The sequence below is a fragment of the Melanotaenia boesemani genome, chromosome 14, assembly GCF_017639745.1.
Source record: "Melanotaenia boesemani isolate fMelBoe1 chromosome 14, fMelBoe1.pri, whole genome shotgun sequence".
Classification (NCBI taxonomy): domain Eukaryota; kingdom Metazoa; phylum Chordata; class Actinopteri; order Atheriniformes; family Melanotaeniidae; genus Melanotaenia; species Melanotaenia boesemani.
Genome location: NC_055695.1, coordinates 14,656,407 through 14,673,143, shown reverse-complemented (window position 1 = coordinate 14,673,143; position 16,737 = coordinate 14,656,407). Strand labels below are relative to the sequence as shown.

The 16,737-nt window shown below is 38.9% G+C and overlaps 1 protein-coding gene across 7 annotated transcripts in view; it reads left to right on the top strand.

Moving 5' to 3' along the window:
• The window catches only part of LOC121652561 (lisH domain-containing protein ARMC9), a 32,039-nt gene extending 20,978 nt beyond the window's left edge, over positions 1–11,061 (top strand). For 5 of the 7 annotated variants that reach the window (XM_042005382.1, XM_042005387.1, XM_042005381.1 and 2 more), the window contains 5 exons: positions 792–907; positions 2,341–2,510; positions 4,863–4,968; positions 7,116–7,300; positions 10,046–11,061. In XM_042005382.1, the coding sequence (XP_041861316.1) occupies positions 792–907; positions 2,341–2,510; positions 4,863–4,968; positions 7,116–7,300; positions 10,046–10,068 (600 nt within the window). In that variant the 3' untranslated portion in view covers positions 10,069–11,061. The other 2 variants (XM_042005386.1, XM_042005388.1) reach the window with 2 other exon arrangements.
• Positions 11,062–16,737: the final 5,676 nt, after the last annotated feature.

Sequence of the window (16,737 nt, the reverse complement as noted above, 5' to 3'; positions counted from 1 at the left end):
TTTTTCTTGTAAATGCCAGTATGGTACATATTTTCAGCAATTCTCTAATAAGATAAAACAACAATGAATGAATGAGAAAAACACATTGTAAAGTGCTCTATAGACCCTATAGAAGTTTTTTTTTTTTTTTTTTTTTTTTAAAAAAGGTGTATGTACATGTAGGTAATTTAACCATGTATTTTACCATTTTCCTCTTTAAAGGGAACTGACAATGAAACAGGTGTGTCCTGCCTCAGATATATTGTGCACTATGTAGTGCCACTGATATTTAAAAATATAAGCATTTGTATGCACAGTGACCTATCACTTTACACACCTTTTTGAGTTGGGCCAGTTAGCAGAGATTTAGGGTTAGAGCATAACTACAAAATTACTGAAACCTGTACGACATTTCCCTAATGGTATTTTATCTACTATGTCAAGGATTTTGGTGGCGTACATTACTGTGTGTTTGAGATCAAAAATAACTTTTCATATTAAGTAATTGTTCTGTATTTGTTTTTTATTAACTTTACTGTGATTTCAAGACTAGAAATCTGGCCAAGTAAATCCAACCTTATAGGTTCTGTACATTCCAGCAGTTCTTTTACATTTTGGATGTGCGGACAGAAATCTGCAAATTGAAAGATGCAGGTTTTGTCATGGTGTCGTACAGTTTGTCTGAGTCCATGTCTTTGATGACAAAAAGTTCATTGTTAAAATTAAAAATAAACCCAAATAGTCTTTATTGCACATTTATTCTCTCTTTTTAATGTCAACATGCTACTAAAGTTAATGTTCCAATGTGGTAGATTATGACCAACATGACGAAAGTGAAGAGGAAGACAACACCTTTGATGCATCCAAATGGTGATGAGCCCTTACAGCGACCAGTCACCCCTAGTTCTCTTCGTAATTTAAGCGGAGGGTAAGTTTTATGAATGCACACAGACAATTCCATAAAGTCAGCCCCCTTTTCTTTGTAACCAGTTGCCTTCAGATGTTGCCTGTTGATTGCTAAATGATCAAATGTTGACCGAAAGTCTAAATAGAGTTCACCTGTGTGTAATCTAATCTCAGTACATATGCAGTTGTTCTGTGACGGCCTCAGAGCTTTAAGAGAACATTGAAGAGAAAACGGCATCATGAAGTCCAAGGCACAAACCAGACAGATCAAGGATAAAGTTGTGGAGAAGTGTAAAGCAGGGTTAGGATATAAAAAAATTTCCAAGCTTTAAACATCTCATGGAGCACAGTTCAGTTAATCATCCAGAAATAAAATGAGTATGACACAACTGCAAACCTAGCAAGACATGGCAGTCCACCTGATCTGTGACATTATTTGAAAACTGCCATTCACAAACATTGTCCATCTAATCTGACTGAGCTTGAGTTGTTTTACAAAGAAGAATGGGCAAAAATTTAAGTCTCCAGATGCGCTAAGCTGGTAGAAACATACCCAAAAGGCTTCCAGCTGGAATTGCAGCAAAAGGCGGTTCCACAAAGTATTGACTGCGGGAGGCTGAATACTTTTGCACACCAAACTTTTCTGTTTCATTTTGCATATATTAAAATAAAAAATTAAAATCATGTATAATTTTCTTTGTACTTCACAATTGTGTGCCACTTTGTGTCAGTCTTTCACAGAAAATTATACAATTTATTAATGTTTGTGGTTGTAATGTGACAAAATAGTGAAAAGTTCAGTGCATGTGAATATTTTTGCAAGCCACTGTACTTCCTGATGGTGACAACATGATAGCGTGTGCAAGGAATGCACTAACTTTTGGTTAAAGGTAAATTAGCTGGTATTTGAACAGAAGTCATTTTCATATGATTTGTGAACTGCCTGTGAAACCTGTAATTGGATAATAACACCTGACTTCTGCCCTTTTTCTCACGAAAAGAATGTTGTCCAGTTCCAATTTTTGGGAGCCACTGCCCTGCAAGTTTTAGTTGTTTCCATGCTCAGAGCAAGTGGGTCAGAGCAAGAAGTGGTTCGTTTACATTTTGCCATAAACCATAGCAAAGCCTGAAATGCATAGAAAAGAATGAGCAGGAACAGAGTGGAACAAGAATGATTAAGCACTGAAAGTATGCCATTCTTCACACACTGTATGCTTGACAATAAGAAAAAGATGAGTAATTCTGAAAGTTATGAGGTTTTAAAATGACATGGCCATGGAAACAAAGGAGCATCATTTTTGTCTCTTTGATATCTGTAACTCTGTTAAACCAGAGAACACTGCAACACTGTATAGTAGCACTGATGTAATATGAACACCCCTTACTTTCACAAAACCAGATATTTTTTTTTTATTTATTTCTTTTTTGTATTCCTTGTGCTTATGTCATGCACAGTGACCATCAAGGCATCTCTGAGACACATGCGAGTAGCAGGGACAGGGAATACCCTCGGAGCAGACAGAAGAGTGAGGAAGGAAGCCTGCTTCCTTCTCAATACAACTCACGACCTCCTACACGCTCCGGGAGCCGTCCCAGTACCAATGATTCCCTGCGACACAGCATTGGTGCGTGATTTATCTTTCTTATGGTTTCCAAAAACACTGCTAATAATTGATTTAGTAGCACTATAACTTAGTAAAGTATTTTTAAACCAAGTCTAATTGCTCTGGCTATTTCCTTCTCAGTTGGAATTTTGCTGGAAAGTTTTCATTTCCTTTCCACCTGCTGCATTTCATTTGGTTTTTATCTGGTTTATTTGAAGTAATGCCCAAAGTTCATAAGGAACACAAGCCTTTCCATACAAGGAAACACGATCAACTTCCTCAGAAATCTTACAGGATAAAGAGTCAGCAAAAAGAATGCCTAATGGCTCATGACCTATGTTGGTTCATTGTGAATATGTCAACAGAGCATCAGATTGTGCCCTTTTGTTTATTAGTGTAAAACAGTTTTTGATCATTTTTGTAATTGAGTTAAAAATTGAAGATTCAATAATAATTCCTAAATATAATTTATATTGTTGCTGCATAAAATTAACAAATGACAGTCATAAAAATCACTGTGTGGTACTGTTGCTGTTGACAAGAATAACTTGCTTTCTTTATGTTGAGCTCTTGCAGTTATATCTTACATTAATCAACTTGTGCAACTTTCAAATCCCACAATCATGTCCAGTGGCTGCAGAGCAGTCCCCAGCACAGCCACCCCTCTTCCTGTACCATACCAACTTTATTAAGTAAGCACTTTAAAACAACCACAGCTGAAACAAAGTGCTGCACACAAATAAAATCAATATAAATACAAATAAGAAAATGAGACATAATCAAATAAAAAAAAAAAAACAAGTCTTCCTGGGATTAAAAGCCAAAGAATAAAAATGGATTTTTAAGATGAGTTTTAAAAATGGACAGGGAAGGAGCCTCTCTAATGTGTAAAGGCAGATTATTACACACTTGTGGAGCAGCAACAGAGAAGGCCTTTTCCCCTCTGAGCTTCTTCCTTGACCTCGGTACCTGCAGGAGTAGCTGGTCAGCTGACCAAAGGGACAGAGAAGGCAAGTAGGGATGAAGTCTTGTTCAAATTCTTTAGGTTCTTTGAGTCTTTGATACTACTGCCCCATCTCACTGCAAACCAGAGTGCACTCTCCACCACAGATTTGAAGTGAATTGCAAGAAATTCTTTAAAACATTGAAGAACCCAAATTTCCTCAATAAGTAGTCTGTTCTATACTTTCTTCTACACAGCTTCAGTGTTGCATTGTCAGTTCATTGTGTCCTGCTGAACTCATGCTGTTCTGTAGTCCTACACCACCTCTACCTTCTCTCCCAGGATGGAAATAGTGTTTGATTTGTTCTCACTCTAGTCTCACTCTAGTGATCACCCTTGTCATTTTTTACAGTCATCATGAGGTGATTTTTACCATGGTACAAGGTAGTCAGCCACTTTTCTGCACTTAGCCTCATGCCTATCACCGATACACCCCACACCTTCAGAGTCAACTGGGTATATTTGCAGATGACAGAATTCTGTGCCGGGAATTGGAGATGTACAGAGTAAAGAGTAACAGCCTGTGCTACTGTCCACCTTACTGGATACCTAACCTCACAATCTGTGGACTACTTGTGATGTAGTCAACAATCCAGGAAATTGTGGAGGCATCTAACAGTATTTTTCTGGAGCTACTCATACAGCAGTGCAGGCTAAGTTGTGTTAACTGTACAAGAGAAGTCAATATGATCACCGTGATGCTGCCTGCTTTTTCCAGATGAGTGGGCTTGCTGAAGCTAGTTGATAAAGACATATTCAACCCCTTTTACTTAGCTTACTGAGGTGAGCCAATAACAGTCTCTCCAGAACTTCAGTGGTCTCACCAACTGGTTTGTATTTACTGAAAATGAGTAAGATTTATTGTTAGGTACTGGAACAATGCTGGATGTTTACCACATCACTAGAACTTTCTCCTGACTTTCTGAACCCTCCACACTTACTACCTGTATCCTTCTCTCAAGCCTTACTACTTCATTTTCAACAGCTTTTTCGAGTTACTGTTGATGAGCCAGTGTTATTTATTTATTTATTTTATTGTAGAATCGCTCACTGTCCTGGTAGGGATTACAGTCTCCACACAGAAGTTAATGTAGTCTGTCTCTCACTCGTGGCATTAATGTCATCTTCATGTGGCTCACAGACACCATTCCAGTCTGTGACCTGAAAAGTAACCCAGAGGAGTTTTTTCAGCTTCTTGAATTAAGTGGTTATAATAAAGTTTTGCATTTTATATTACAATATACTGTCCTATATTCAAATTTGGCTCACTTGTGTTTCCTCTTTACTGTACATCTTAGACATAATTTGCTTTATTCCAAAAATAGTGAGATGAAGCTACTAATGTCATTCTCTGTCACGGTCATGTTCAGATTCAGTTTGTGGCCCGTTCTCCCAGCAGTCAGAGTTAGAAGGGGCATATGAAGGCACAGCCAGGAAAGGACATTCCCAGGAGGAACACAATCAGCACTCTACCAGGTAGATGTTAACTGCATGTGGTTCTGTCTGTTTCATAAATCATGCTGTAATTTAGTGGCTAGCACTGGGATTTTGTTGCCACAAGTTTATGTGATTGTAGATGCTGACAAAAAAGTATCTATAAAGCACAGTAGTAGATAAGAAACATTGTTAAAGAATGGAAAGTTAACACCAGTAAATGCACGCCTTTTTCACAGATATAATGTTTACCTATTGTCTCTTATAGTAAGTAATGACACTGTTTTTAAATCTGACTTTACCTTGACTGTTTTTAACAATATGGGGTGATATGCAAATGACATGACTAGGAAAGTCAGACTTTTGAACTTAAATATTTTTGTTAAACAAAGCATACAATTATAATAAACCAGTCATGAATAAATTTCACTGATTAGCTGTAGTTGCAGATTGGTGCAAATAAAGATAATCATTATAACTGTGTAGGCTCCTTAGCAACTGTGACAAGTGTGTGTGTCCATGCAGAGAGCTGGCGAGTGTTGTTGGCCACCGATGAGTGACTCAGCACTGCCAAGCTTGTCTGTGAGACTGTGACATGCGTTTAAACGAGCTGCAGCTACAAAGAGACCCATTCAGTCAAACCTCCCATGTTTCTCCTCTCCTTCAAATCCCAGACGAACTTGACTCCCAAATCCCGCCAGCAGTAATGAGTCCCAGGAAACAGCTTCAGTTATCCCCCCTCCCATCCCCCAGGAACGTAAAACACCTCCACAATACGACCTGTCTGAATATGAACAGAACAGCCTTATTTCACCCCCGTCTGGGTGACAATTCTTTTAGAGTGAGAGAAAAGCCATTCATATTGAGCCGAATAGAATCTTAGCAACCCAGCAATTTGGCATATGCCACATAAGCAGGTGTGTCTTTTTGCATTTCTTTTTAAGGATGATGAAAACATTTAGTTATTTTTGTTTTGTGTTATTTTTTCAAGGTAAAGCCTGGAAGACAGGTCATGCTGGTTTCCACTGAGACTCGTGTTCCTCTGCTGGTTACTGACTTTGAATAGGATTTTTCAAACTGAAATCAATTCATGATTCATGCAACAGCAATGCCAGTTGCATTTTGCGGTTGAATGAGCTTGCAAACATTGTGCCTCGACACATGATCAAAGAAATAAAATCTAGGTTTGTAACACATGGTTGTGGCTGATGATATCAGGAATGTTGGAGCCACTGTTGGTACCTTGAGCAGAAACAAGAAGGGAATCCATCCATTTGATGTGGTATAGGATTGCTGCACAGGATGTCATATGGCTCCTGCCTGATAAGAAGATAAGGAGAATCTAGTCCATGTCAGTTTGACTGGTTCTGGAAAGAGCCATTTGTTCAAGTGATTCTGTTTCTTAGACATGTACGCACAAAGTCCAGCTCTTTTATTTTGTCTCCATTAATCTTAGTTGCTTAATAGTATCTCTGTATGACTGCTGCTAATGAAGCTTAAATGTTTATTTTTCTTTTATGTACATTTCCATATTATATTTATAATGTTTCCAAAGCAGCCACAGTGTGTGTGTGCAGGTTAACAGGAAAAATAATACAAACTCAATCTGAGGTTACTCATACTAAGTCCACGCTCTGACCCTACCTGAATGTCAGTCTAAAAAAAAAAATTTAAAATGCTGTTTTTTATAATCGTAGAAGGCAGTGTACAGATACTAAATACAAGCATTTCATCATAAGGAGCCTGAGATTGTACAATCTCAAATGTATCACCACTCTATGTATAGATCCTCATCCATCCAGGTCATCACTAGTGTATCACCACAATGGAGGCTATTGACTGAAACGGATACTATTAAGAGTCAAGGGCATGAAGCCTATACAAGGTATATCTGTTACACAGGACGGCCACATCTTCTTTGCCCTCAAGCCCCTGTGAAATTGTATCTAAAAGACGAATCATGTTATAACCAAATGTAAGTTACAAGTAAGCATAGGTGAAAGGCTACACATTCATCATATATTGTTACACATCCACTGTGGCAATGTCCAACATTTTGTCATGTTCCTAATATTGATTGCACAATACATGGTCTTAGTAGTTGGGTTTTTTATTGTCATAATTTCTTATCACAACAAAGTAAATTTGTTTTTTCTTCTTCTTCTTCTTCTTATTCCCTCTGCCATAAGTAGTGAATATATTTCAGCATTTGCAAGCCAGCCTAAGATTCCACGCACACCTGACACCACAGTCAATCAGAGCAATTCTCACCGGGATCGCGGGCTGACCCTGGCACCCCAGCTTTCAGAGTCAGAGCCACAGCAGAGCAGCCGGCCTGGCTCTGCCAGCTCTACGGAAGGAGGGGGAGGTGGAGGTAAGCATATGTTAAGGGTGGGAAACTGACACCAGCCAGTGTTGGCAAAGTTTGGCTCCAGCTTGTTTCTTCATCAACTCTGCCAGCCACTTTGGAAGACAGCCAGCCATGATTTTGAGGTTCAGTGCCTCTCAAAAAAATGAAGCTGGTATGATTACATATTAGCTAAGCCGTTTGCGTTGACATACATGCTGGCAGCTCTCTGTACCTGTGCTGCAATCTCTGAGTCATTTTCTTACAGGTAATTTGAAATTCCTGTGGAAAGTAATAATTTGCTGGAACATAGTGTTTTATGGAAAAATTTACTGTAAAATTAATCACAGAGTATGAATAGAAGAAAATATATATTTGAACTAATTACATATGACCCTATTGAGGTATGTCATATAAATAATTGAACAGAGTGCTCTCATGCTAAATAAGCTTAAAACTGTTCCTCCCACAGATTTTTCCCCTTAGAACTAATACTATCCAACTCTACATTTATAGCAAAATCCAAACTAGCTGAGGAACTCTATGGGGAGAAACAATTATCATCCCCAGAGGAAACAGATTAGCTGTTGCCCAAGCATGAAAAGTGCTTTATAAATAAAGTTTGATTTGATTTGTTTGATTTGATTTGATTTGATTTGATTTGATTTGATTTGATTTGATTTGATACTGAATCACAAGACAGTTTGTTTCATCCTGGCAAATGATGTGTCATGACGTTTGGAGTCTAAAGCTGCGTTTCCAACTCCAACCTTTGTTAGGTTTTAACTGTGTTTAAGACGTTGCTTCATATCTCTATTCCATGGGTGCAGCTTTTGATGTGGTCTTTTGTGCATATAAGCTCAAATGTCCAGCTTCCTAACACACTCTTGTTCTGACTGTCTTGTCTCACTTTCAAACACCATTGTACATCTGTAATGTACCCTTCTTTTAACAGGTAGCTTTTATCACAATTATATACTTTAGTTGTTGTTTGAAAACAAAAGCAGATTTATAACTTAACAAAAGTGGAATTTACTGTAAGATGACAAATCATGCTCCACTTTCCTTACACTCTTATCTTGAATTACCCGTCTAACTGGAAGGCTGTAACGAAATCTGGCATTATGTTGTTCCAGCGTTTTTGCATTACTCTTGACACAGTTGCCAGTAATATGCCATTGTGATGACTCAGTGACACATCAGCTACACTTGAGCATTACCTTTCAATGTGCTCCTCTCCCCCTTCTCTTCTCTAAAAATCTCTAAAAATCTTTGATAATGTGATGTATCAAAGATTATGTAGTTGTTACAAGTGCAAGGGTGTTCAGGAAAGACTTTGGATGAAGGATTATGTCATAGGGAAGTTAATTTTATCTGTTCCAACAGTCTCAAAATGATGGTGATATGTGGTTTTGATGGTTTTGATGCATAGAAGACTCAAGAATAGATAAAAATAGGACTTTTTCTTTTTCTGTTCTTCTTTTCTTTTTTTTTTTTTAGTTTTCATTGCACTTAAGTCAGCTCAAGCCTACAAACACAGCAGCCATTTATCACTGTCACAGTTTAGCGATCTTTTACAGGGAATGGGAAAAGCAAATTGTGTTAACTTCCTTTCGAACGAGCCAAGAAGATAGTCTGTCTAAAGCAGTTAGCTTCGTTAACATCTTACACAAAGAACTTGAGTCACTGCAGAAAAGATCTGGTGCTCTTAGCTTGCTGATAGCATCTCTTCTTGCTGTCAATCGTCTTAACTCCATTTTATGAACGATTACCTCCAGCTCTTCCGATGGGCGTTATTACCATAAAGCTTGTAATAGCACCCAGCGTTCACTCAGACCCACCACATCCTCCTGTGATTGCATTGTTCTTTGGAGGCCTGGCAAGTGTCACACATCTATTGCCTCATGAGCAAATCACTTCCTGTAATCATAAACCCGGCTTGAAGGACAGTAAGCAGACACACATGGCAAACAATTCTCTTTCTCCTTCAGCTTTTGCTGCTTTAGTAGGCATGTTTCGGTCTATCTGTTGCTCCTTTTCTATATAATAATAATTTCATTTATTTCTTTTTTGGTCCTTTTCTTCTCAATTTCTATTAAGTTGAATGTAGCCTCTGCTAATCAAGTGTTAGCACATCTAATATTTGCTGCTTGGTTGACTTAAGTCATGCTTAAGGGAGGGAACTGCAAACACTGGCAGGTTTCACTGTAGGTCTACCTTATGTAAACACAAGTGCTATTAATGACAGACGTTCCCTCAACTATGGAGTGAAAAAAGGCTTTTGCTTTGCTGCCTTGGCCACCCAATCAGTCAGTCAGTGCAAACAAGGAGGAAAGTCTCTGTCGTCCTTCCACATGGAGAGGATGGAAAGCACAGCATTGTCCTAGTCTAGACAGGTCAAGCAAGCTGACTGAATATGACGATAGATCCCTGTTATGTTGCCATGCAACCAGAGATGGACCAGGATGTGCACCAGCATTTCTTAGGACTTTTGTTCCTCTCCTCAGTGACAACTAGAATAATTCAGTCAGACTCTGTCTCCTTACTTTAGTAGATTGGAAAGTAGTCAGTGAAATATGGAAACCTTAAGCCTTCAGTGTCAAAACTCAGAGGAATGAGTCCTTTCTGTTTTTTGTTAGACTTTGTGTTCAGTGGATAAACTGTTCTAATGTGGCATATTTCAGCCCCTCGGATCTTGCAGTAAATTAGATGCTGTAGATGTTCAGTTCACCCTGCTCCTCCCTCTCTATCTTTTTCTCTCTTCATCTTCAGGTAGCCAGTCAAAGAGGAGGTGAGGAAGGAGCTGTCACCACGGTGTAGCGCTATCTCCCCAGGAGCATCAGGCTTCCTGTAACATCATCCCCCCAGGTTGTGATGAGGGTTCGGAGCAACAGAGATGGTCAAGCATCAGCGGCAGCAGCAAGAGGAGGAAGATGAGTGTGTGGAACAATGTGTAGGATTGTGGCTCTCCATTTTTTTCCTCCTCTTTTGGCTTCAAAACTACTTTGGTAATATAATATGAAGGCAGGCGATAATGACAACCCCCAGCCATGCAGTACTGTGCACCTTGAAGCTTCTAAATTTTTGTCTTTCTCCTTATAGTGTTACTTGGAACACTTTGAGCTATGACAAAAGTTATCTGTAACAAGATACAAGTTATTGTCCAACTTGGATGTAAAACTCCGATTTAGAGCCATCCAGCAGAAATTACCTTGCTTTCCACTTTCACGGATTTCTTTCCCATTTCCTTACTTCCATATCGATGAACAGATTCCCAGAGAGGCCTCATTTTGTGAGCTCATGCTTTCAAACTTGAGTTTTAAAAGATGTAATGAGCAGATCTGTAACACAGAATCTGTAACTCACAGTTCAAATTTACGTCATTAATCCTCTAAATTTAATAACTGCACTGTATTTTTTTTCTTCAACTGTGTTTTATAAATAAATAATGAATGTAGACGTTTTGCTTGAAATATAAATATTTTTCTACATGTCCAGCTCGTATGAAAGTACCTGCTACTGACCCCAGGAGAACCCACAGGTCCTGGTATGACATGGCAGGTTAGTGTATGTTTTTGAAGGATATTAGGATCATTTGATGCCTTCAGCATTTGACAGAAAATATAAATAAATAATTTTTTTCATTTTTGTGAACGTCTTGAATTTGAGTTGCTTGTATTGTACATTTTTACAGTTTTCGGTTGTGATGTATATTTATGCTAGTGTTGAACTTTTCTTCTAATGCATTGCAATGATTTTCAGTAGTTTGTAATAAATGTGTCACATCACCTGTTTGCCAGTCTTTGAACTGATGTTTCCAACTTTCAAAGGTTTTTTTGCCCCATGCCACATCACAACAAATACTTGGTAAAGGAAGTATAAAATCATACTATAATGAGAAAACTATTAACCACTTTCCCATCTACATTTTACCATCTGTTAGTGACATGCTCACTTTTACTTCAAGGGGGGGGGGGCAAGTGTTCATGTTATGATACAGCTGAGTAGAGTTCTTAATCTTATAACAATTCAACTTGACCACCTCACCTGTAGCCCACACTTAATTGCCATTAGCATTTAGCCATTTACAATCTTTCACCCATTTCCTTCAGCTCTCATCTCCAGCCCTTCTTCTTTATTATCTACTCAGACTTGCTGTAAGTGAGGTGTTGTGTGAAGTGTTATCTGTACTATTTGCCACGGTTTGTGCTATTTGTGTGATGGCTCTGTTTAAAGATTTGTAGGGTGTGTTCTGCAAGTGTGTGTCTGATATTACAAAGTGCATTAAGTAAGAAAAGGAAACTCAATATGATGTTTTCTACCCTGAGTGGGAATCCAGTCATTTTGAGTACACGTTCATTTATTATTAAGAGATGCACATCATGAAAAGGTTCATTGATATCCATTTTAAGGAAGTGTAACAGGCCTGACTGGTGTTACTGGTGATTATCGTAAAGAGTTGAAACACCCTTGTGATGTGCCCCCAAGGTGTAAAGAAACAAGTAAAGAAAAATCTTTCCTGAATTCTAAACTATCAGGCTGATAGCGACACCATCACCAGCCCTGAACAATGTGTCCATGCTTTCGTGATGTTAACGCTAAATTCTGGCCCCACCATTTGTTGCAGCTGAAATTGAGACGTTCCAATCTTCCACTGTCTAGTTTCAGTGAGCCTGTGTGAATTTAAGCCTCAGTTTTCTGTTATTAGCTGACAGGAGTAACACCCTGCTATAGCCCAAGGATGGACATATTCCAGACATGATATTTTTCATGCCTCATTTATATTGAGTGGTTAAGTTACTGTTGCCTTTCTATCATCTCCAACAAGTCTGCCCATTCTCCTCTGACCTCTGATATCAACAGGGTGTTTTCATTCAGAAAACCGCTACTTACTGGATATTTTTTTACTTTCTCTATAAACCCTTAAGAATGCTTCAGTAGATCAGCAGTTTCTGTTCAGGCCAGGCTGTCTGGTACCAATAACCTTGCCGTGTTCAAAGTCACATATTTCTTAGTTTGAACTGAAGGAAGTTATCAACTCCGGTCCTCGTGAGCTACTGTCCTGCAGGTTTTGGATTCTACCCTGATGCAACACACCTGACTCAAATCACTGGGTCATTAACAGGCTTGTGCAGAGGTGTGTTGTAGTAGGAGACATCGAAAACCTGCAGGACAGTAGCTCACGAGGACCGGAGTTGGAGACCCCCATGCATGAAAGCGTTGAATTGCTGTCAAGTGACTGGCTAATATAGATATGTGTTAACAAGCAACTGAATACCTAATAAAGTGACCAGTGAGTGTATTTAGCTTACTTGTTAACAGCCTGATACATGCAAACACTAATTGTTACTCTGTTATGGCCTTTAAAGATAAAAGATTTTTTTTTTTTTTTTTACAAATAACAGTAAAGATGTTATATAGAAATTAATAGGACGTAACTCATAAAGATGGTCTGCCAACCTCTGGTATAAAAACAGCAAAAACCATGGACTGATAGTTTTGACTGGGTAAATCATGGTAGCTCACGTGTGCGTCCCCTGAGAGATGACATGTTCAGCTGTTAACATTATGGATGCAGCCCATGAGGACCAGCACAATATGAGGAAACAGGCCGCACATGACATATTGACGCATTTGCAGCCAGATGGTTCATGGTGAAACTGTCCAGCTGTAATGGAGAGAGAAGGAAGCTGCTGCTTTCTCTCAAAACAAAGTGTAGATAAACACTTTAACAAAAGCTTTACAAAGAAAAGAAAAAACTATACCATGGTGTCATTTAACTAAACGTTTTAAAGCATTTCTGTTATGATCTTTAGGTTATTTTTAGGTAGTATTTTTTTCTAAATCTGTTTTAAGAGTGATCATTCAATTTAGCAACAGCTAAGTGAATATCTTCTGCTGAGGACCCACATGTGTCACCAGGATCACTGGCATGGCTGTGTTTATCAGCACACAGCCATGCTCACAGCTGATAAAAGATTACTCCAACAAAGAAGAGACACCACTGCAGTGTCCATGTCTCCTACACCTCCTGTTTCCTGCCTATACCCCACAACAGCACTTTGTTGCAAACACTTGTCTTTCCTTTCAGGCTATGTTGGATTTTTCTGGAAAGTGCATCAATCTAATAGAGAAGAGAGGAGAACACACAACTCTGCAATGTAACTTGTAATGTTAAATGTTAAAGAGGCTAATTCGGAATACCCTTTTTATCATTTTGACCTTCTCAGGAATGTCCTCACAAACAACCCATTAACCTTTAGAAAGAAAACATTTCATTTTCACTGTGTGAACATTGGAAGAAATCCAAGCTGTGGGTTGGAATGTTCCGAAAGTCACCTCAGTGCCTTTTGCTTTGTTAATATGGGATTTTTTAAAAAAAAGTGAAAATAGGTGCATGGTTTTAACAGCCGCAAAGACCACTCACCTTCCTCTGTACTTTCTGTGGGTATCGAAGCTGATGATTTATCTTTGAGAGGTAGATGTTCTGCATTTAAGCTTGACAGTTCATTGTCAACCTCGAAATGAGAGTTTGAGGATAAAATCTCAACTCAGTTGTCCCATGTTTACTTGTTGAAGGGAAGTAATAATGTTAGTTTGCCTTGTTGTAGTTTATATGTATATGTGTATACACACACACACACACAAACACACACATATATATATATATATATATATATATATATATATATATATATATATATATATATATATATAAATACACACACACGCATACAGTGGGGCAAAAAAGTATTTGGCAGCCACCGATTGTGCAAGTTATCCCACTTAAGGTGCGATCTGTCATTTTCATCATAGGAACACTTCAACTGTGAGAGACAGGATGTGAAAAGAAATCTAGGAAATCACATTGTATGATTTTTAAACAATTTATTTGTATAATAGTGTAAAACAAATATTTGGCCAACAGCAAAAGTTCAGCTCAATACTTTGTTATGTAACCTTGGTTGGCAATGATAGAGGTCACACATTTCCTGTAGTTCTTGACCAGGTTTGCACACACTGCAGCTGGTATTTTGACCCACTCTTCCTTGCAGATCTTCTCCAGAGCTGTGATGTTTTTGAGCTGCCGCTTGGAAACACAGACTTTCAACTCCCTTCACAGGTTTTCTATTGAGTTGAGGTCTGAAAACTGGTTAGGCCACTCCAAGAACTTGATACACTTCTTACGGAGCCACTCCCTAGTTGCCCTGGTGGTGTGTTTGAGATCATTGTCATGCAAGAAGAGTCAGCCACGTTTCATCTTCAGTGCTCTGACTGATGGAAAGATGTCTTTGCCCAAAATCTCATGATACATGGGCCCATTCATCCTGTCCTCAATACAGACCAGTTGTCCTGGTCCCTTTGCAGAAAAGCAGCCCCACAGCATAATGTTTCCACCCCCATGCTTCACAATAGGTATGGTGTTCTTGGGATGCAACTCAGCATTCTTCCCCCTCCAAACACAGCGAGTGGAGTTTATACCAAAAAGTTGTATTTTGGTCTCATCTGACCACATGACATTCTCCCAATCCTCCTCTGGATCATCCAGATGGTCCATGGCAAACTTTAGACGGGCCTGGACATGTGCTGGCTTAAGCAGGGGGAACCCTTCGGGTGTTGCAGGGTTTTAATCCATGATGACGTAGTGTGTTACTAAGAGTAACCTTTGTGACTGTGGACCCAGCTGTCTTCCCTCTTCTCTCTCCCCCATGTAGTTCTGGGCTGATTCCTCACCGTTCTCAAGATCATTCATACCCCACGATGTGAGATCTTACATGGGGCTCCAGGTCAAGGGAGATTGTCAGTGGTCTTGTATTTCTTTCATTTTCTAATAATTGCCCCAATGGCTGATCTCTTCTCACCAAGCTGCTTGCCTGTTGTAGATTAGCTCATCCCAGCGTTGTGCAGGTCTACAATTTTGTCCCTCGTGTCCTTGGACAGTTATCTGGTCTTGGTCATGGAGGAGATTGGAGTCTGACTGTTTGAAGGTGTGAACAGGTGTCGTTTATCCAGATAACAAGTTCAAACAGGTGCCATTATTACAGGTAAGGAGTGGAGGATTAAAGAGCTTCTTAAAGAAGAAGTAACAGGTCTGTCAGGGCCAGAATTCTTGCTTCTTTGTAGATGCTAAATACTTATTTTATGCAAGAATATACATTGTTTAAAAATCATACAATGTGATTTCCTGGATTTTTTTACATTCTGTCTCTCACAGTCAAAGTGTACCTATGATGAAAAATTATATTATACACACACACACACGCACATACATAAACGGGGTAACAATAGAGTTTTAACAGATGAAGATTGAAGAAACCACCCAGTACCTATTTCCTATTTCCTGAGGTTGTGGTAAGGGGAACCCACAACTGTCAGCTACCACAGGGTGCTTTCTGGCCTATAGCACCATCTTGGTATGCTTGGTTAGAGTGAAAAGAAGGGGAAGACGATGCCCTACTAGAGGTAAAGGTAGTCATGACAGTTTGTCCTTGATCTGTGAAAAAACAGTTGCCAAAACAGCCCACACAACGACTGCTGGCTGGATATTCTCAAAAGCAAATTTAACTGAAGTTTCCTCAACTTATCTTATAATTAATTCAATGCATAATCATATCGGGTATAACGTAATATTAGGTAACCTTAAATTATACCAAGTACATAATTAATATCTGTCATGTGATTTAATAATGAAATGGTACACTCGGGTCTAAGTCAGTCAGAATTTGAAACAAACAGGAAGTTTAGTCATCACAACCAAATTCTTTCTGGAAAGTGTGTTTGTGCATGGTGGGGGGTAGTTGGTGTGTATAAAGAAGGTCATGTTTACCTAGTGCTGAAAGGGGGATTAAGAGCACAACCCCATTACACCACCTTTGTGCTATCAGGAATTTTTTAACAGAAGACAGTCCTCAGTTGATGGTTGAGTGGGAAAAAAAAGAACAATTCCCCTCAAGCTAACTTCTCTTCTTAAGCAGTAAATTCTTTCTTGGTGATGGAGGAGTTTACAGCCATTGAAAGGAGAGGAAGGGAAAACATTTCAGGGGCTCCCTTTTTTCTTTTTGACATGACAAAAGTGAGACATAAGTAATCCTCTCCCCCCGAGTCCCCCGGGTGTGTTCAAACCAACAAAGTCTTACCACAAAGTAACAGAGCATTTCTTTATTTCTGTCTTCCTCCCTACGCTAAACTCTTTACACTTTTAGTTCACAGGGACACTTTCATTTCAGTATGAACTAGAGCAAAAGATCAGAAGAAGCAGTAAGGTGTTATCACCAATGAAAGGTTTATTGGGGTTTGGATTGGAACAGAGTTTGGTTGAACTCTTTAATCTTATCTGCTAAGGACAAAGATTTTATTAATGAGTTTCTATTTCTTACAAATGCTGGAAATTTCATCACACTGAAGCAGTTGTGAAATGACAAACTTCTCTGTTTTCCTTTTGATCTTTGGACTTTGAGATGTGT